This window comes from Dermacentor andersoni, chromosome 5 (genome assembly GCF_023375885.2).
Source record: "Dermacentor andersoni chromosome 5, qqDerAnde1_hic_scaffold, whole genome shotgun sequence".
NCBI lineage: Eukaryota > Metazoa > Arthropoda > Arachnida > Ixodida > Ixodidae > Dermacentor > Dermacentor andersoni.
Window position 1 is genome coordinate 175,149,874 of NC_092818.1, and position 21,856 is coordinate 175,171,729.

Consider the following 21,856-nt stretch of genomic DNA (forward strand, 5'->3'; position numbering starts at 1 on the left):
AAAAGGAACATCATTTACGCAACAATATCAGCAAAACACACACAAAAAGAAAAGAATGAAGCACAGGAAGGAGTCAGTTGACGCAAGACAGGGTAATTGAAGATCATTGCCAGCTCTGCCACTAGGAATTCGTGATTATGACGATTCAAAGACCCAAGAAACTTCAGGTTTTTTGCGAAAAGTACGCTGCCGAATGCCCTTCGCTCTTGTTGCAAAATTAACTCCGAAAACGCGTCGCCCTGGGAGCAAGTACTACCGACAACATTTTGCCTAACGCGGCTTCACCTCTCGAGCAATAATGTCGGCATTACAGCGGCTAGACGCTGTGTTTGGAATGCGTTCGCCGTGTAGTGCCAGGACTGGCTGCCTTTCCGGCTTCTTCTGCCTTCCGCGGCAGTACATGGAAACGAGGTACAGGTTAACTTTAATTGCCTGGTCATTTCCACAGCCGCGCACATGCGCAGTCGAGCGGGCAACAACCGGCGTCGCGTGACCGCGGTGGCTGCCTAGACTTTCCTCTCACAGAGGGCGGTGACCAGACGGATTGTTACCACCGAGCAAGAAGTCGTGCACACGTGCGCGCACTCTAACAGGCCAGTGTGTGCTGCGTTTGCCGGGACGTGAACACGACGTCGGATACGCATGCAGCAGACGGTGCAGTGTCGGTGAGTAGCGATGCGACGACCGGGTCCTACGTCTCTCTGTCGGTTATATGCTGTTCGTGAAAGGAAGACTTGAAAAGGAAAGCTTCCTATTTTCTCTGGTTCGCTGTCCGCGCCTAATCGTTTCGTATATACTGTCTCGCTTCGCTAAGGAGTGCCCGTAAGTTCGATTTCGTGTCTGTTCTCTTGGTGTTCTCACATGATTGCAAGCTGATCTGTTTCTGTCTGCGCCTCATTCTTCCATTGAAACCGTCTTTGCAAGTTAAATGTAAACAACCTCGATCATGCTGCTTCGAACGAATCTATGCATATATCTCATTCAAACGAAAGCGTATCTTAACTTTCCCGGATCAAAGTTTCTAATCCGTTGCAGTCAGCACCAAAAAATCAGTTTTTTACCAAACTTGCAGCTGTGGCCAAATTGGAGCAACTCAAACGAACTAACCCCACAGCACGATAATTTCACTGTAAACAAGTTTAGTAGTCTACATTGTTACCAACGTCAATATTTTACTATTTTGGTCATTGTGATTTTCAGTAACAGTTTTATGTTAGTGCAGTGAAGGTCTAGCTGCCTCCCGCATGTCCTGCAGACCATGGAGTGTAGAATATTCCTCGCTTATTTAGCTTTAAAGTATTCTTGGGTTATTTCCCTGATAATATCAACATGTCTCAGGAAATGAACCAGTGCGGCAGCGCGGCAATTGGATATGGATGGATGGATGGATGGATGGATGGATGGATGGATGGATGGATGGATGGATGATGATGATGATGATGATGATGATGATGATGATGATGATGATGGTGGTGGTGGTGGTGGTGGTGGTGGTGGTGGTGGTGGTGGTGGTGGTGGTGGTGGTGGTGGGTGGATGGATGGATGGATGGATGGATGGATGGATGGATGGATGGATGGATGGATGGATGGATGGATGGATGGATGGATACACATTTCTTGTACGTCCGGCAAGGTTTAACGCCACCCGGGCTCAGGTCTCCTAAGGAGGAACGTTAAGGCCCTGCTTCAACGCCGCCTCACGGGCTTGCTGGACTGACCACGTCTAGATTCCGAGGTCTGAGCTGCGCAGAGCGGCGGCCCATCTCGACGACAGGGTCTCCGGAGCAACTGCCATCCCTCCTATAACTACACTGCACTCCCACAGCATGTGTTTAGCCATCGTTTTATTTCTGTTAAAATTTCATTACTTAGTATGTTGATAGAAAGAGAATCAGACAAAGTGTGGGCCGGGGAATTTTACTGAAGCAAATATTCGTTAGCATATCTTTAACAACGTCAAAGGCGCAGTGTGCCGAAATTATAAAGGAAAGGACGGAAAGATGGATGTGTGGGAACACACGTGATCTTTAACACTGGCAATAGCTCGTGATCTCGTAATAGAAATCACAGCCGGTCACCGAACCCTAACAATGCAATGCCTTCATTGTGCCGACGTCGTTTGGCACCACCACTGTCTCATCAATTTTCCTTCAACTAGTACATAGCACGATAAACAGTGCTGTTCTTTGCACACTAAAACTTGCGTGAGCGCAGCAAGACAATTGCACGTATTTCTTGCGCTGCCTGTGATTGCATTTCGACTTATGCCAGTCGGCATGGTTCAGCGCTAGAAGGCAATCCGTGAAAAGAAACGAACTCCAATAAAGTGCATAGATGACGCACCAGGGGACAACCTCATGTGCACGGGGGCAACGCGTCATCCTCACGAGTATTTTTCACGTGTTCATATACAACGCTGGGTGCGTCAATTACAAATGTTCCAATCGAGTCTTGCTGAGTAGAAGCAAGGAACACGACAACAAAACTGGAAAAGTTCGCGCGAACGCGAATTAGAATGACTCATGCTCGCGGGAAGAACTGCGAGAAAAGCGAAAAGGATGGCTGCCTTGCGTTGTTTGATTTACCGAGAGAACAATGTCGACTCGGGCAGAACAAAACACTTATTGGCACCGTTTCTATCAAACGTGAGTGTACAGCCGATACCTGTCTTCCGCGACCGTCGCTTTGTTTGTGAAGAAACGACTGCTGCGGAAGGAACATTTGTCATGCCTTCGTTGCATTGTCAAGACACGGCCACCCATAAATGTCAATACCGAGAACCCGGAAGCACCTCAACGTGCGAGCCGTTCTTCTGAGGGACCGCCAACAATTGAACAGTCCAAGTGCCGTAGTGATTGCTTCGGTATTTGCTTTTATGTTTTAGATATTTTCAGCTTCATTCTTGAGAATCAAAGTGATTATGTTCGGAGCATGCTCACTATGAGCTGTCAGTCCACTCACCGTGCGATGATTTCAGTTCGCGGGTCACTAGATCACGCCCGGGCGTGGTTGGAGAGTCAAGCGTTGTTCCGTGGGGCGTCTGATTGTTTGTCTTTCTCGGTAGCGTACGCGCCCGAACAGATGAACAGGGCTCTTTGCCTGGCCTTAAGTCTCAGTGCGGTCGTTGGCATTCTTGAATGAAAGAACAAATATCTTCAGGGATGTACATTGGATTTTGAGACTCTTCCTTCACATTAGTCTTGTATTTATGAGCAATCATCGTTCCAGTTATGAAGAAAACAATGATTTGCCTGTAAACAGTTCTCTAGAAGCTGCCATTAGGTTATATGCATGACGGGAGGGGGGAGGTCTTATCAACTAAGACATGAAGCAAGATGGACAGCACGCTTACCATAATACGTATGAAGCATGCCTATAAGGCGGTATTTGCAAGCTGTCTTCTTTATGCTTTTCCTCTAACTGACCTGTGACGATGAATAACTGCTTCCACGTAGAATTAAATGTTTCCGCGATGTCAGCACCGCTTTCCTTATCCTTGCGCTTCGCAAAATACGACACGACTGTACTTACAGGTCATTACTTCAACGAAGCCTATCACGGAAAAAAGGATAGTGTGTCAGCTAGGTTTATCTTTTGCATTCGGAAGAATTCATTTCTTTGCAATTTTTCAGAAAAGCTAGTATGTCACTTTCAGAGCCCCCCGTCCTTGAGTTCCTATTTCGACCAGAATCATTCGCAATTGTATTGGTTTTTCATGTGTAGGCTCTTCCTTGTTTCAGCTAGTAATGTATTAGTTGACAGGTGCTGCAAAGAATGGTCTTCATCATGTAATCATGGAACAGATTCACTGCACCAATAAACTCGGCATCGTGGCGTCTTGCCGGGAAATGAATTTCGTATAAACGTCAGTCTTCTGAGCGGTACTCACCTGAGCAGAAAAACCCCGTATATCGGCGCCCATACAAGGACGACATTAATATTAAACGCGGTAGGAGGAGATTAAGTATATCGGCGGAATATAGATTTCAGATGAATGCAGTGGTCAGTCATGTGCCGCAACGCACAACTTGAGAGCATGCTACCCATCGTTTGCGTGCACGCTTGAAGCTCTTCTTCATTCTGAGTTTTCTTTCTATTTATATCTTCTTATCGCCTACCCTCTTTGTATAGTAACCCAACCGAAATCATCTCTGGTTAACATTCATTTCCTTAGTTATTTTAGTTACACCCGTGTGCTTAGATTTAGGCGCACGTTAAAGAACCCCAGGTGGTCGAAATTTCCGGAGTCCTCTATACTACGGCATGCCTCATAATCAGAAAGTAGTTTTGGCGCGTAAAACCTCATAAAAAAATTGTTATGTAATTTTCTTGTCTCTCACAGTTACTAATTGCACTAAATTATCTGTCAATAAGCTTCCTTCTGAAAATATAAAGCTGTCATTCACAGGTATCTGCGAGAAGCTACAAAGAAAACTTATCCGGCTTCGTCGAAGGAAAGGTTTGCAATCGAAGAAACACGTTTTTCCAGATCGGACTAGCAGGCGCCACGTTAGGGGCAACATATTCAAAGCACTCATTTTACAAAATGATGAAACGCGCGTAGCACTTGCCGGCGTGTTATTACGGAGAGAATCGCAAGTTGCAACGCAGGGGTGAAGCAACGTGATTGGCGCAATTTGCGTTCTTCCTTTTGAGCCATTTATCTCGGCAGTTCCGTGACTATACTGATACAATCGACAGCTGGAATGGTCACGGAAGCTTTTTCTCACGTGTCGGAATTCCCCCGTGCCAGTGACTGGCCTTGGACTGGAAACCTACCTTTCTCGCAGACACGTAATACAATACGCGAGCCGCAGCAAATGAACCGAAAGCCTGCGGGAGCTCGTAGGAAGTGAAACGTATACAACGGAGTAAGAAAACTGTACGAAAGTGTCCTTGCTTATCTTGGAAAGCGGCCGACTCACTGCTTCCGAAGCAGTTGCCTCATCTTAAAAGCGAAGTTTTAGAACAGGGCTGTGTATGATGAATGACTCAATTGCGCCTGTGCTGTTTGTGGACTGCCTTGACCTCCGCAAGGAGCGCCGCCCTCGCGTGCGTCGCGTTTCTTGTTTATCGCATGGTAAAGCAGAATCATTTGTCTCGTAGCATGCACGCCTTGTTCCTTGCCTAACGAGCGGCCGGTTCGATATGGCGATTGCCGGTGGTGCAATAAGTTCGCAAACGTTGTCGGCGTCGTTGTTTTGATGCGAGTTTCGTAAGGTGATAAAGGTATGGCGCTTAGTCATTCTCCGCGAATTGGGAGCATTCAGGCAACCTTAGACCTTCGATAGTAAGGCAATCCGGAGTGCTCGTATTCGCTAGGAATGCTGCAGGCTCCTTGACAGTCACGCGTTTTTGTGTTACTCGAGCCGTCTGAAAAAGATGCCTAGAAATAGATGCCTTCGCCTTGTCATGAGTAATGAACCTATAGAATGGAACTTACAAAAGTGTGGGTGTAGGCCAGTTGGTGAATCATTATTTGTGAAGTTACCGCAAAGAACACACGGGGCGAAGCCCCAATAGTCCCAATATAATCCAAATATAACTCCAACAACCACTTCGTGTTGTCTCTTTATTCGTCCCGTGTGTTCTTTGCGGTAACTTCTTAAAACTATAGAAGGATTTCATAGTGATGGAAATGACGAAGGCTGCTCGGATAAATAAAAATAAACGGGTCTCCATAGGTTCACTCCCTCTGGAAAAGAAGTCTAGCGAAACTATCCTTTTCGGACGTAACATACTTATGTTACTATAGCCCCAACTTGTTTTGTCAAAGCTCACTCTAAGTCATCCTGACGGGCTGTTGTTGCCACCATATTGACACTAAACTCTATAGTATTCAGTAAAGTATCGTCCTCCCCTTACACAATTTTTTTTTCAGCGCCAAAGGTGTCACAGCAGTTCAACCTTATGGTCCAGCAAGTACTACGGACACATGTGCAATGTTCTCCGCACTGAAACGCTTCCCTAAACAATGCAACAATTACAAATGTTTTCCACATTTCTCTTTATCGTCCTTACAGAATTGATAAGGATTCCATAGTGCTTCCGCGTAATATTTGTCAGAATATCACGGAACACAGAGGGAATAGACAGGATATAGAATGTTTGTATTTAATCGGAAGCTCTTCCCATTTGTTTGTTAACAGGGCATCTTCGCACTATCAAAATGGCTTCAATAATTTGGACAAACGGTGAACATTCTCTACGCTAGGTCACAGGCAACGGTAGGAATGTAACGGGTGGATAAAAAAAATATTTGAGAGTCTCTACACCAGTCAATAAGAATTATGTCACAGGACGCCCAGCCACTTTGATAAAGAATGCGCTTATACTGTTCCGAACAACTATTATTTCCTCACCATACGGAAAATGAAACCCTCCTTGTCACGTATATGCATGTACTTTAGTAAACAAACAACTTTCTTTATCTTCTATAGTGCAAAGGAAAGCGTAAATGCCAGCAGCACAAATTAGTCTTCTAAAGAGGAAGCCCATTCCTTGAAAGAAATGATGTCGTGTGGCACAGCAAAGCTCCCTAAGCTCGTGATAATGGAAATGTGACCGTAACGCCATCAATCTTGCGCGCTTGTGGTTTCAGTGCCCCTTCTCCTTACACGCAATAATTACATCCTCATCACAGAGATACATTTAGCAGATAATTTACACTGGTATTACGTTGTAGCCACTGAGGTGCTTTGCATAATTTTTCCTGTGCGAAATGTTTCCCTCTGGCTTTCTCAACGAGTTCAAACGATAGGGCAAACTTGAAATGATGACCGATAATGCTGTGCACGGAAGTTTCAAGTCGCGTACATTGCATTGTTTTGCAGGAACAATGGGAACCACAGAGATAATATGCGATGGAGCAAGAAAGAACAAAAGATATTTATTAACGGTCGCAGGTATTCATGCATATTGCATGTCTCAGAGTTGCTAACCGACCGAACAACATACATGTTGTGTCCCGCAGGAAAGCTGTTACCGCACACCGTGAACGGGTCGCTGAAGAACGGCTTGGGCCGGTAAAACTGCGAACGACCTATTAGTGTCTACTAGATAGTTGAGAAGGACACATACACTGTTCACTAGCGTCTTAAACCATCAGCAATGTGAAAGGTGTGAGCAGAAGGCCTGGCAAGCACGGCGGCAGCGGCCATGGTGACAAGAAGGCTTCTGTCAAGCGTTTTATCAGTTTCTTCTTTTTCTTTTTCTACGTTCTCGAAGATCTGGGGTAGTAGTACTGTAAGCACTCTGCCGACATACCGAGTCCCTCCGATGTTTTTAGTGCGAACTCCCCCTTTGCGTTTACTCACGCAAGAGGTTACGCGTTGCTTTCTTCGTTGTCCTTGACCAGATCAAGCACCGGCAGTCGGCCAGCAACCTGCCCTCCTTGTCTGCGTTTGCGCTCGACTCTCCCTTGCTTCGGGCTTCGCGCGCAACACGCGTGGATTGCGTGGCTGCCGGAGCAAGGCCACGGCGCGCTGCATTCCGATAACCCCAATGGAAATATAAATTTGTTACATCATCCAGCAGAGCTTGCACGTATACGACCAGCGAGCATAGTATACTATGCGCGGGAGAGTAGGAGCTTGATCGCTTGCATAGCCAATGCTCGCTAATCACTTTACCGTTCGTTGCGAATGGTTGCCCCGTGACGATTTTGCACGACATGTGGCGAATATAACCTTCTGCACGCATTGCACGAAAAGAGGCGACCTCAATTTGATGCGCATAATGTGTGCGCTTAGCTCGCGGTGGCGTAACTCTTGTTTTGTATGCTTGCGACATCGAAGTTTTACACATAGCGTGTAACATTGCACGCTGTAAGCAGCAGCTGGGCTGTATCTGGCATACGCATGTCGCACAGAGTTAAAACTTGAAAGCCAGAGTGAGCAGACGTTTTTGCCTTCCCGTTTCAAAACAGGAGTCGAAGGAGTGCCTCCTATAGTTTTCCTATTCCGTTCTGCTTGCGTGCATACATAAGGCTGTTGGTTCGATGCAGCGAAAAAAAAATATGCCCAGCGAATGTGATAGTACAGCTATACGATAATACTTTTGTCGGTTAGGCTTGGCTCGCATTTTCTCCAAAAGGTCGGGTAAGTATGTTCCTCAGGAAGTAGGTATCAACAGGGTTTTGATCAAACTGCATCACCGCAGAATGAGCTTGTTACTTTTCTATTCCCTTCTTTTCTTTTTGTATAAAACTTGATTGAAAACAGGGAATTTTTGAGCATAGCTCAGATATTTAGGACTGTAAACATATGTGAGACTCAGTGGGAGATATCGAGAATCGAAATGACTTCAATTAACCCCATTATGGATCAGCCCTCTGTGTAATTTCATCACTTAGCATATCCCAGTTATACTTCACAGAAATTATTCAGTAATTTTTCAAGCTGGATTTCGCCTTCTGTGTGGATTTTCTAAGGTTTCAGTGTGTTTCGTTTATCTTCTTTATCTTTTGGAGAGGAAGGAGAGATGGAAACGGGACGAGGGAACGGCAGGAAGGCTAAATAACATTCGACTAGACGCGGTAGTGTGGAAGTAAGCTTACAACAGGGCTCAGCAATGTTTTTAACTGCCATGGGTGTAAATAAAGGTGCATAAAGAAGACGGCCAGGAACCTAAGTTTTTAGCTGGCGTCGATAGAGAAGGTTGTGGGATTGCTGTTTTCCTTCTCGTATGGCACATTTGTAAGGTCACCCTTCAACACCGACCCTGACACTGCACCCTTTGTTAGGTGTGAGTATTCAAAACAAGGCTCCAATAAAGCACATGTGAAGAAGCGCGAAGGGTTCCGAATGTAACATCCCACTTCCGTGTATAATACAACGCGAGCTTCCAGCAGATCTTCATGCGTTCTTTTCGCTCTGAGATGATCGGCAAAAGAGTACAGGAACTCCTTGCTCAGGCGAAATTTTGTGCGCGCTACTGCACTTCGTAAAGCGACACTTACGGGGAAGGAATATAAAAAAGCGAATGGGTGTGCGCTACAGCTGATGCACTGCATCAAAACATAAGACACGTAAGTGGAAGGCAGCTATCTGACTCCCAAATCAGACCCTGTTACATCGGTACCCCACTCTCTTTCTCTCCGGCATTTTAATGTTTTCTTGCAGCAGATTCTCCCGGAAGGGGGCCGAGCATGCTTCCTTCCTGAGCGACGCCTTCTTTCCTTTCTCGCCTAAGAAAAAAAAAAACACGTATCAGCATCAAAGACGCACGCGCGTAACTCTCACCTTTCCTCTCGAGCGCAGAGTGGAGACCGAAAGGCGCAATGCGGACATGGGTGCTGTGCCTGCTGCTGGGGCTTGTGTGCCTTATTGCCATTTCCATCGCCACCCTGGTGCTTCAGCTCCCGCCAGAACTCCTGGCTAGCTCTGGGCCCGAAAATGATCCGGACCAGCACAGCCCTCCTCTGGTGCCGCAGAAGCGAAAGGGAGACTTAACCATCATCGGGCCTGTAAATGACGTGTCCGACACTTTTGATGGCGTTGACAGAGACACTGGAGCGGGGCCACCGCAATCGCTGCTGGCGCCACAGGACCCGTTACCCGACGCCTATCTGGTTCCTTCGGCGGGCAGTTCCCCAGACACACCCAGCCGAGGAGGTGGCAACAATGACTTGGAGACGAACGTAGACGTACTCAGCGCCACAGACATAAGCATCGCAGTTGAAGCAGAAACAACCGCGCCCACTCCGGTTACATCGTTGCCTAGGTTTCCCGAGACCACCGAAGACGGCCGTCCACTCGTCAATACTACGACCGGCAGGGTGGCGGGGTTTAAAACGGAGGTGCTCGGTCGCAAGCTAGACGTTTTCCTTGGTATTCCCTTCGCTACGCCGCCTCTAGGAGAGCTCAGATTTAAGAAGCCGCTGCCAGTGCGACCATGGGACAACGTTCTGGAGGCTAAAGAGATGGGACCACCGTGCTACCACATTTCTTTCGCATCCAGCTGGAGTTGGGCTGCCAGCAAAAAACCTGAAAGCGAAGACTGCTTGCACTTGAACGTGTGGTCTCCCGACACAACAGGACGCAATGCGACGAATGGCTCTACAAGACTGAGACCCATGGTCGTATTCATTTACGGTGGAGGTTTCAACATCGGCTCCACTGACTGGGAGTTCTACGATGGTGGTGTGCTTGCAGCTTACGGTGACGTAGTGGTGGCCTCCATGAACTACCGACTCGGGGCACTGGGGTTCCTCAACGCGGACATCGAAGACATCCCCGGTAATATGGGGCTGTACGATCAGCACCTGGCTCTACGCTGGCTATACGAGAACGCGAGATCCTTCGGTGCCGATCCTGCTCATGTGGTGCTCATGGGCGAAAGCGCCGGCGCAGTGTCTGCCGGCCTTCACCTAATTTCGCCCATGAGCCGCAACATGGTGAAGCGCGTCATCCTGCAGAGTGGCAGCCCGTTGTGGGACACACCGGACAACACGGCCGACGGAATTAAGAAGGCCACAGAGTTCGCAGAGATCTTCAAGTGCGCCAACTCCACACACAACTTTCAGGATGGGGCCGCAGCAGACGACGTAGTTCACTGTCTGCGCGATATCGATGCTAACACGCTCTTCCGCACGGCCGAGAAGGCCCTGGGAAAACGTGTGCTGACGTACCACCCTCGGCACGGCGATGACTTCATGCCAATCAACGCGCATGAGGCTCTCAGGAAAGGACTCTTCAAGGACTCGGATGTGCTTCTGGGTGTGAACAAGGATGAAGGCAGCATCTTCGTCGCAAACACGCTGCCTTACATTTTCCTCAACAGCCTAGCGCCAAACATAACCAAAGATGAAGCGGCGTTCTACCTCATCTTCTTTTTCCAGTACATCATCCGGACAGGTACTCGTGACATCAGGGACCACTACTTCAAGAACATCAAGGACCGAGACTACCCGAGCGTTCGAAACGCATTCATCGAGGCCATCGGCGATTATCTTCAAATTTGCCCTACAATTTACTACGGCGAGGTGTACTCGGAGTTCAACAACAGCGTCTATTTCTACCACTTCTTGCACCGGCCCAGCAACAGCTACTGGCCAGAGTGGTTGGGCACGGCGCACTTCGACGAGGTGGAGTTTGTGTTTGGTGTGCCGCTCAGGTTCCCCAAGCAGTTCACAGAAGAAGAGGTACTGTTCTCGCGTCAAATTATGGATATCTGGATGACCTTCGCAAAAACGGGGTGAGTACAATGCTTCAAGGTTTGCATGCTGAGATGGGAGATATATCCAACTAACCTGACGGCCTATTGTTTCTTACTGTTTGCTACAAGAGGGCTGATCCCTTGGGAGCTACTAACAATGTTTAGCAGGCGCATTTTGCCCTGACAGTTCGTTTGTATTTTTTAATTAAGTTCCAAGTACTGATTAAGTACCTCCGTCGTACAAATTTAACCATTATCTAGCGTTATGACAGTTGAAGAGCACCACGGAGAGCTAGTACTATTCTAGGACACACGACAAAAAAGTAAAACGATAATGCCAGAGTGAACTCGCATACTGTATCTAAGCATTTTGGCTATTAACATGCCGATTTTGAAAGGTTTGAAGGTCTTTGTCGCATTAGGCTATGTTTTTTCTCAAGAAGTACACACGCAACCTCAGCATTCTTGCGTTACATGTGTAATATTATGACACTCTCGATTCATTTTGCTTGCGAAGGAAATTTCTTAGTATTTCCTACAGACACGTCAGCTCGGAACCACATCGCATGCAATTAGCGTGAAGTGCTTCAGACTATCAAAATGCCGCAAGCTAGCACATGTTCCAAACAAATCATCGCTGCCTAAAGTGAAAGAAATCTACACATGACAAAGGGCATTTAAACAAATGTGTGTGAAAACTAAGCACAATAAGTAATGAAGAGCAACAGTATGTCACAATTGTGAAAGAAAAGAAAGCACTATAGAAACTAAACATGTGGAAAGTGCTCAACTCAACTCTCGGTCCACTTGACCGAGAAGGTGGAGGAATAGGAGAGGGGGACTATTAAGGCCGCATACTAACACAAAAATTTCGGGGGAATGGGTGGGCGAGTGGCAAACCGGGTGATCCCCTACCGCCTTGCAGGGAAGATAGAGAGAGAGAAGGATTCATAGAAAGGCAGAGAGGTTAACCAGAGGTAGTTCCGGCTGGCTACCCTGAAGGGGGAACATAAGAACATATAGTATGGCTAGTTAGCGCATAACAATAAATAGTAGATTCTTGCGAGAAACAGACGCCACGAGAGGAGTATACACATACAAAGGGCAAGCGTTGTCTTGTTAATGTGTGCTCTTTCTATGGCCATTTGTTTTACGCAAGAATCTCACTTACGCACACAGACGGCGCTGATCGCGATCTATGGACGTTGACTCTGACGCAATCACCTGCTTCAGAATGAGCGTCTCGGTAATTACTACCGGAAGCGAGGCAGGCGCTGGTAATTCTTGTGAACATTGGTGCTGCCTGCGACAAGGCGCTTTCCCCACGCACAGTTATCTTTGGATCACCCAAATTCTCGGCCCGACTAGGTGCACAGGAGTGGAAGTCGTGAAACCGGCGAACGAGGGCGCCGCGCCATTTTGATGTCCATCTGTACTTTATCGACGGTGCACAACTCACGCTATTCTCTTTACTTTGTCTCGGCTTTCCAGGGAGAGTGGGAAACAATATTTCTCAAATGAACACACAACTGCAACTACAAATCAATTGCCACGGCAGAAGTCTTGAGTAAGCAGGGTCACGTGTGTGTATCAAAATTCTTTCTTCAAGTTCTAACCGCTAGAATAGAAATCAGTGTGGGATTTCATATCTCTAGCGCCCCAATAGTCAAGAAATGTCTTCCACGTCTAAGCGCAGCACACAGAAGAGTTGCCCTCCATTTCACCAGTGCAGCTGCGTTGACGTGCGGACATTTAAGGATGTTCTCATGCTGTCATGAATATTAAGGATGTTCTCATGTTCTTAATGTCTCATTTTCCCTTTATTAATTTTCTTCTATGTCTTAATTGTTTCTTTGTTCTTGGAGTGTTCACACAAAATTGTTTTCATGTGTTTTCTTTCTCTTTCATTTCTTTCTTTGAATGATTGATCTGCATTAGTGTGTTACGCAGTGAAGCGACACGCTGCCTCCTTCAAATAGAACAGCTCTGTTTGTGTATAAAAGATCGAACAAACGCTGGGCCTGCATGGATTCATTGGGGAATGAAAAAGTTGAGCGCTTCGAACGATTTAGTGTGTCAAATGATGCCGTTTCCGTGATCCACGAACATCCACATTGCGATCACCTCCTCCTCCTCCTCCTCCCATTCCTTCTCTGCTACTCCGCACTCGTTCGGCAGTCCGGCAGGTGCGCTTAGACGGCACTTGCAGCCTCGATGCGTTTGGGTGCACGAAAGCGAGGTTATGTCGGCGCCTTACTTTCGCAGGCGCAAGATGTGGTTGCGGAGCCACTATGACAAAGCGCGCTGGTTAATTTGTCGCTGCTTTGTCGTAGAGCGCTTGAGAATAGGGCCCGCATTCACAAAAACCTCTTACTCTACAATTTTTTGGTAAGTGCAACTTCCAGCCAATTCTAATGCTAATCATATTATTAGGGAAGGAGGCTGGCCAATGGAATCTTACGATTTAGAGGCTTTGTTAGCACGGCCCCACATGTTCGTTGTCCTGAACTCAATTTTCTCGACTCCAGTAGAGGATGACATGTGTCATTAGCGGCATTGAAGCAAGTCCCTTTCAATACGTCCGACCGATCTCATTCCTGATCGGCAAATATGGGATGCGCTATCTTACGTGCGCTGTTAATTCACCACTAGAATAAGCCATAAGGCACAAAAGAAGGCTGCGCAAGGAGCTTTGGTACTGAGACTGATGAGAAGATCTGAAAACGACAGTTTAGATTAGTAAGTGAGCGTTGCTGTTGTTGATGTTCTAGTCGAGATCAAAAGAAGTGAAGTTGGGGACGTCACGCAACACGTGAAGCAGATAATCAGGGTATAATAGAATAGCAAAACTGCGGATGAATTCACGAATCATTTCGTTCGTGTAAGGGATCACTGCCATTTGTCGGTCACCTTCTCTAATAATATATCCAGCACTGTGCGATTGGCCGAAATTCATTCTTACGAACAATTCTAGTGTAAACTGTTTTAGTAAATACGGGCCCTGGTGACGAGGGAAGTGAAATGCAGCCGAAGACACCAGAGGGTAGAGCCAGGTGAGGCAAGAGAGGAGTTACGGTAGATTCCTGGAAGAAGTCTTCATCCTGAAGTGGGCATTAATAAGGTGACGGTGATAGCGACGACGGAGGCCATATTGTAATTAATATTTTTAACCCGCTACCCTTTGTCTCATAAAGAGATAGAGCTTTACACATATGCTCCTTCATATGCACCCTTAGTCGTAGCTCTGATATTGTTGTGCACTTAACATATACCCATAAACATGCTGTACATATTGCCACGTTGTAGTGACGGTGGAGAATCACGCAGTACAAAAACTGTGAGAGACGAGTCTAGCATACGTAATAATGGCATAATAACATACTGTACATATAAATATACTATACATACATAACATGCATGTGCATATCTACGCCACATGCAACTCTAATATCCACAAGGCGGCGCGGGGCTCCATAAAGTCCGTTATCAGCAGCTGCAAGGAATTACTATCAAGTATTGAATAACTCGCGCATATATATGGACATTGTTTTCCCCTTCTTCAGTTACACGTTTTTATTCACATGTATAATCTCTCCTTCCGATGTCTTTCACACTGAAGAAGTCATCGCGCCTAGTGCCGTACTTCGCCCTGGGAAATGTGCGGAAGGCGGCGTGACGGAAACGCCTCTGTCACCCACGTGGCAGAAGACGAGCTCAGGCAGCCGAGGCGCTGATGCGCGCACACGTGGAGGAAGTAAAACGTGTCGTTTTCTTTTCCTCTTCCGCGATTCCCTGAGGGCGGCGGAGGCTCCTCTTACGTCGCGCCAGATTTACATTTCAACACGCCGCGCGTAATCTGGCGCGCGAGCGGGGATTCCGGCGGGCATTGCGAATGTCTCGTCTGGGAAAAATGCAGAAGCAGGAAATACGTCAATGGTAAAACAAAACAGTAAAAGAAAAAGCGCACGAATTCGGAGGAGGAGAAACTTTGCAGTGCGTTTTGTAACTGGTGGAGGCAGCCCCGCAGATACACTGCATGGTGAAGAGAAAATGAGGAAACCACGAGTACGCGAAGAACGTGTGTAACAGTTGGCTGCGTCAACAGATAGCTCTCGGCAGCCTCATACTCTTCTTTTATCTATTGCTGTCGCTTTCCTCACTTTCCTTTGTGGGACGAAGCTTTCAATTAAATTATGGGGTTTTACGTGCCAAAACCACCTTCTGATTAGGAGGCACGCCGTAGTGGAGGACTCTGGAAATTTCGACGACCTGGGGATCCTTAACGTGCACCTAAATCTAAGTACACGGGTGTTTTCGCATTTCGCCCCCATCAAAATGCGGCCACCATGGCGATCCCGCGACCTCGTGCTCAGCAGCCCAACACCATAGCCACTGAGCAACCACGGCGGGTTGACGAAGCTTTGGTTTCACATTATTATGCCACGAACATGCGAACCCGTTTTTTTAGGACAGCATGTGGTCATGGGATATCATCTTAGATTTACGTTTGTGATGCCTTTCAGGCTTCGTGATCATGGTAGTATGCCAATTGTGAATCGGAATGGTATCTCACAGAAGCACTTATGATTGCTGCTTTATGGGTAACATGAACATAAAAATATTAATCTCAGCTCGGAGAGAAGGACCAACTTCAGTTTACTCGTGCTAGTGAAATATAGATTCTCGCGTTTTGCGACGGATTGCGGACAGCAAGCATCATGTATTCATGTCAGCGACAATCGAAATGCGTATTCGGATTGAAAGTCATGGAAAAATAGTGCGCGAGCCGGGGGCGTCTCTTACTTCAAAGCAATTCGTGTTCGCGCAGGCAAGGTTCTACCCGTTGTTCCGGTGGTTATGTCGGTCTGGGCGTTGCTTGCCATCGTGCACCTGGCTGACGGCCTTCGCAGAGTAACTCCCTATTGTAACTGACGCCCATTATTGATTATAAGCTGTTTCTGCGTACGTAGTTTAGCGGCTGCAGTATTTGCAGGGCCAGCTGTGACTCGATTAAAGTTACAGCATTGCCATTTGTTGGGCGTGTCGGTAAGCCGACTTGGAAAGCATATTTAGCACCAGCGAACAAGGACAGAAGGGTGTCGTCTCCCTTCTGTCCATGTTCGCTGGTGCTAAATATGGTTTCCAACATTACAGTTAGTTAAAGGGACACTAAATAGAAGAATGATATCTTGTGCATCAGTAAATTACCTCTCTAGGACACCAAATACACCACTCTTACTATGATAAGACGCTCGATAAGCCAGAAAAAGCGCAAGAATGAAAGGCGGGTGGCGACGCCTCCTTGAAGTTCCCGCACCTGGTCGCTGTGACGTCATGGATTTTGATGGCATCTTCTAGGGCCTACTTAATTATATAGCGGTACAAATTGACTTCATTGTGTTCTAAAGGAACCAGATATTAATCATGGCAAGTTTCGGAAACCTTTACTCAGCCAACGCGGCCCAAATGCGAAAACATACTTTGGAATCCCTGACGTCACACTGACGTACCGGCGTCGGGGTTTTGGCGCGAAGTTCAAGTACTGATACTTCGACCTTCATTTTCTCATCTAATAATCAAGCTATTATTTTGAAATGACTGCCTGCAGTGCTCTCAAATAATGCTTTATTAGTCTAAACTGATCTATTGTTTCGCTTTAGCGTCCCTGCCTGAACACTCTATTCCAGCATGTAGAGACTAGTGCGGTGCGTCAAGCTTAGTAAAGCTGTTGTGGCAGACTTTTCCGACTGCGTTATTAAGTGTCGTGACTAGGGGGTATCAGTATTACTTAATAACGCCATGTAGTCTTGCACATAATAAACGCCTACTGCTCCTGAAAAGTTATACGTTCAAGTATAATGTGTGTCGTAGGTTACAAGCTTCAGGTGACCTACTGTGAGATTTCTAAAGAATAATGAAGAATTTGTCAAAACAAAACCAGAATTTCATGTACCATGACTAAAATCCGCACTATGTCATGCCTTTCTTGTTTTAGTATATACAGAAGCTTTAATAGTCGCCTGCAGCATATAGCTAAATATCGTCTGAAAGTGACAGTAACTGTGAAACAAACCACAACGTGCAAGAAACTAAAAGCAAACTTGCACTCATTTAATGCAGAAAGACTGAATGCATGTCTCATTTTAGAGACGCATATCTTGTGAATGGTGCTGGTGGCACTACTCTTGCTAAACCGACACTCCTTGAGCACAAAAATGTTTGTAACTTATCAGTTATAACGTGCTTATTAAATTCTTGACTCAAACGGTAAATGGCTTATTATATTTAGCTAATTACACGTCGTAATTTGTCTGCGCTGAATGCCCGCCCACCTCCTACAGTTATGTAGCCCAACTAGTGGCGACTTTGTGCCCATCTACTATTCGCCATCGTTAAGAACTCTGTAAAGCCTCAGTTTGCGCAGTTGTGGTAGGCGAATAAATTGTTGTGTTCAGAAGGACACTTCTTTCTAATTTCTCGTTGATAACCATCTGATAAGCACTCTGCAATTACAATATCAAGTCGACGGCTTTCCTCACTTCGTATTTAAAATTAAAACCTCGTCCATACAGCGGTCATATCATATCCACGACGATGGTGTGAAACAGATGTATGACTCCACGAATGCGTCGAAGATCTTAATGCAGAAGACGCACGGTGCGATACCCCGTGCGATCTGACGTACACGAGTAATCGCACCTACATGCACATGTATGTTTTCGACATGTTCCAACGGACACGGTAAACACATTTTCACCACGGTGCACGATATGCATGATACGATGCGGTGTCTGAATGTAGGCGTAGCATGTCGGAACCAGCATGAAATAGATAACTGTAAAACATATCGACTGGTAGGGAACCGAAACGTCAACCCCTTTGACGACTCCACTTAGCTCGGTGTTACTATTATTATCTTTTTGTGCTTCTAATATGTCCCAACACGTAGCAACTTGTTTGGTTAATTTATTTAGTAGGGCAAGTCGTACGTCAGATCACACGACATCGGCTCGTACCATGTGCGTAACAACGGAAGTTTCCACGTATAGTCCCACGAGACACGACCGCTAGCTCGCGCTATAATTATATATGCGCGCATCATACGCGATATAAGATAGCAGAGGGGTCGGGTGGGGACCACTTGTACCACCACTGACATCTTGTCGTCCAAACAATAGGCAGATCGCTAGAGATTTCCTCGACACGAAGACACGACGTGGATCACAGTTCAGTCATTTCTTCCGCCTCGCCGAGCCCGCAGCGAGCGCCGGCGCGTTTTGGGGTCAGGCGAAACAAGAAGCGACCCGAACAGGTCCATCGCGGAGGCCCCAATCAGAGGCATACAGACGGCCAATGCTGGATTGAAGGGTCTGCTTAGGCAGCTTTGTGTAGCAAAGAAAGCAGCAATGGCAAAAGAATCGAGGATTGGGCTAAAGTGACACTCAAAACAGACCAGAGGATGGGTAAAAATACTGGCTTCTCTAATGCAATCTGTTATATCGCCGTTGCCGTCTTCAGCAAAACCTTATGGGTAGTCGTTTTCAGGTCGTCCAGTCAGGGGCGCAGGAAAAAAAATGCGAGGTGCCCACACACTCTCCAGAACTCTCGAGCTGCCGCAAACACGCACCCACACATGTTTCCATAGCGCACCTTCATCGAGAACTGCTTTGTGAGGACGTACGCGTTTGCATCGGTCTTGCGCGCCGCTAGATATCAGTGAATGAGAGATAGTGATTTATTATTTACGCTGAGCTTGACTGCACAAGGAGCTAACTTTTCCACGCCGCAGTGGGAGGTTTCAAACTATTTTCGACCACCTCGGGTCCCCAACGTGCAGCCAGAGCATGCTACGTGAGCGTTTTGGCATCCCGCCCCCACCTGGATGAGGCCCGGTATCACAACCCGTGACCTCGTGCTCGGCAGTAAAAGCCATAGCAGCTGAGCAATCGACATTGGCAGTTTAATAATTTTTAAAAAGTGGAGTTTATGACGTCTCGAAATTTCACAGTGGGTTAATAGGCCGGACTCCGTAGAGGAGGGCTCCGGATTATTTTGACCAACTTACCGTTCACCACAAGCGCATTAGAGTGAATGAGTGACTTTATTAATCGAAGGGGTGAGGGGTAAGGGGAGGCTAAGCTACGTAGGCTGCTAGGCTGTGCTTCTCGATGACGTGTTCAGCTCGTGCCAGGGCCCGTGTCTGGATGTATCGGTCAGTGCTGGAGAGAAGGCCGGCACGCAAGAAAGCTCTTCTATTGCGCTTGCCGAGGAGCAATGGGAAGCACAATAGAAGACCTTTCTTTTTTTTGCCTTCCGGCCCCATTAGAATGCGGCCTCCGAAGCTGGATATCGAACCCGCTGCCTCGTGCTCGGTACCCTAACGCCATAACCACTACAGCTAAGTACACCCTACGGCGGGTACCTTGACAGGCGGATGAAGTAACAAATTAATTGATTAATTAATTAATTAATTGATTAATTAATTAAATAATTAATTAATTATTAACTACGCCAATTGTTCAGACAATAAGTCAATCACTCTTAAATGCATAATTACAGAGTTTGCGTAAACTCTGTTTGTTCTTGCGTACAGTAAGTTAAAGGATTACTGACAACCAAATATTCGTTAGTGACTCTTATGTTTGAATAGGTTCATCTATGTTTGATAATCACGGAATGAAACCATATATGCTCTAACGTGACATATACTTAATTATAGCGCCGTTACTTATGATCAATTTCAACTTCACAAAAGACTTGGAAGTTACATACTGTTGGTTGTTTGATCTAGGTGTCAGTGCGACGTCATGTAGCGGGTTCACGTCTTTCGTGGTTTTTCGCACTGGTTTAAATCAGGCTCGCTATAGATGCCATCTAAGTATGCTAGACATGAAATAACCGATGATCTAGCATCTCAAATTCCTTTACAGAGCGCTCGCATGGAATCCCCATTCTGTAACCCCCAGAAAACTGTCTGAATTCAAAGTTCCTAATTTGTTATGCAGCTATATGCTTTTCACAATTCTGAAGATGCAAGAAATGTGGTGAAACTAAATTTTCAATGGCGATTATTCATTAGCGTACGATAAAGGTACTTCTGTCGAGTCTACAACAGCCAGTTAACTCAACAAGCATGCGAGTAAATGAAAATTCCTGGGAGACAAAGCGAAAGTTCGCTTGGACACGGCCACTTAGAAAAAAATTGGCCTCCACGCTTCTTTCGGGAGGTCACCGACCTCGCCCGTTGTCTTCCTTTTTTATACCCGACCAAGCAATCTACAACGCACGCTTCCGTCGTTCAATCAATCGAGCCAGCTATAATCAGGTCGTGAGAACGAGTGCGCGGGATCATTTCGACTTATAAGCAAGCTGCTGGCAATAGCAGGCTTCCCCGAACCTAATAACCGCACGAGTCATAAGCCGCGACCCCCTTCCTAGTTCTACGGGTGTCTACAGCCACGCCCCTCGAACTTGTTGCCGAGGGCGTCGTCGACAGGGTACAAGAAGAAAACGAGGTGATGGTGAAAACAAAGGACGTCGACCGCTTGGCAAATAAGACGCACAGAATCGACAGGAAGGGACCAGCTCTCCCTACGGCAGGCTCACGTGCCGACTGGTCAATGAAGCCACGACGCGCCTCGGGTTAAGCAGCGAGAAAGCGCTCTTGGAACACGCGCGCGCGCGCCAGTACGCGTGCGCTTGTGTGGGTGGCTGCTGTACCGGCGACCGGGAAGTGGGAACGGAACCAAGGGGTCGTCTGCATGCCCCGAGCCAGCGCGATTACTTCCGGCTCGGCTTAGTTCACCTTCCGTGGGATTCGTGGAGGTCACGGCGTTTTTTCCGTGCCGCTGAGCGCCGAACGCGTAGAGAGCGGGAGCCTTTCTTCGTATACGTCGCGTTGTTCTCTAATATAAGGAGCGTGCCGGCTAAATGATTGCGTGCTGGGTTTCTTCGGTTTGGGGGTGACGCCCCCGTTAGACGGCACGTGGAGCGATGGAGCGCGCCAGATCAGACCAAATCATTTGACGGGCACTACCGTAGCGTGCGCCTTACTCATAGCTCTCTTTCCAGTACATGCATGCGAGATGAGGAGAAAAAAAGTCTTCGCAGTAGAGCGTTGTAAGCCGGACGGGCGAAACCCAACATCTTTTAGAAAGTCGAGGTTACTTCGGAAGTTACCCTCCGCACTAACTTATACGTGTCCGATCCACCTGAAACGTGCACAGTTCGCCAACATAAAACGGAACATCTAATCTGTGTTCTAATAGCGATTATTATAAGCGATTCAATTTCAGCTTTCCTGAATGATACTATTGTTCACGCGACGAAGAATCCTTACGATGGAGCTTTTTACTTCAGCGTAGAAACAAGAAAGATATCCGACTTTGAAAGAAACCCTGGTGTTCCCTTTCATATTGGCACACCTTGTACTCGATTGTCTTAATTTCTCACACTACTAACCTGTTACTCAGTGACGCAACAACCAATAATCGTTACCCGCGGCGGTGGCTTAGCGGCTGAGGCGTTGCGCTGCTCAGCACAAGATCGCGGACTCGATACCCGGCCCGCATTCCGATGGAGGCGAAATTCGAAAAACGCGCGGGAAGCGTGAATTGGGTGCACGCTATAAAGAACCCCGGGTGTTCGAAATGAATTGCGACTCCCGCCGCTACAGTGAGCCTCATAATGAAGTCGTGGT

At 47.0% G+C, this 21,856-nt stretch overlaps 1 protein-coding gene across 1 annotated transcript in view; it reads left to right on the forward strand.

Annotated features, from left to right (window-relative positions):
* The first annotated feature begins 585 nt into the window (after nt 1-585).
* Nucleotides 586-21,856, forward strand: part of LOC126532195 (uncharacterized) — a 60,882-nt gene continuing 39,611 nt past the window's right edge. The window contains exons 1-2 of the mRNA XM_072288389.1: nt 586-665; nt 9,261-11,196. Of these exons, the coding sequence (XP_072144490.1) occupies nt 9,281-11,196 (1,916 nt within the window). The 5' untranslated portion in view covers nt 586-665; nt 9,261-9,280. The remainder of the gene's footprint in view (nt 666-9,260; nt 11,197-21,856) is intronic.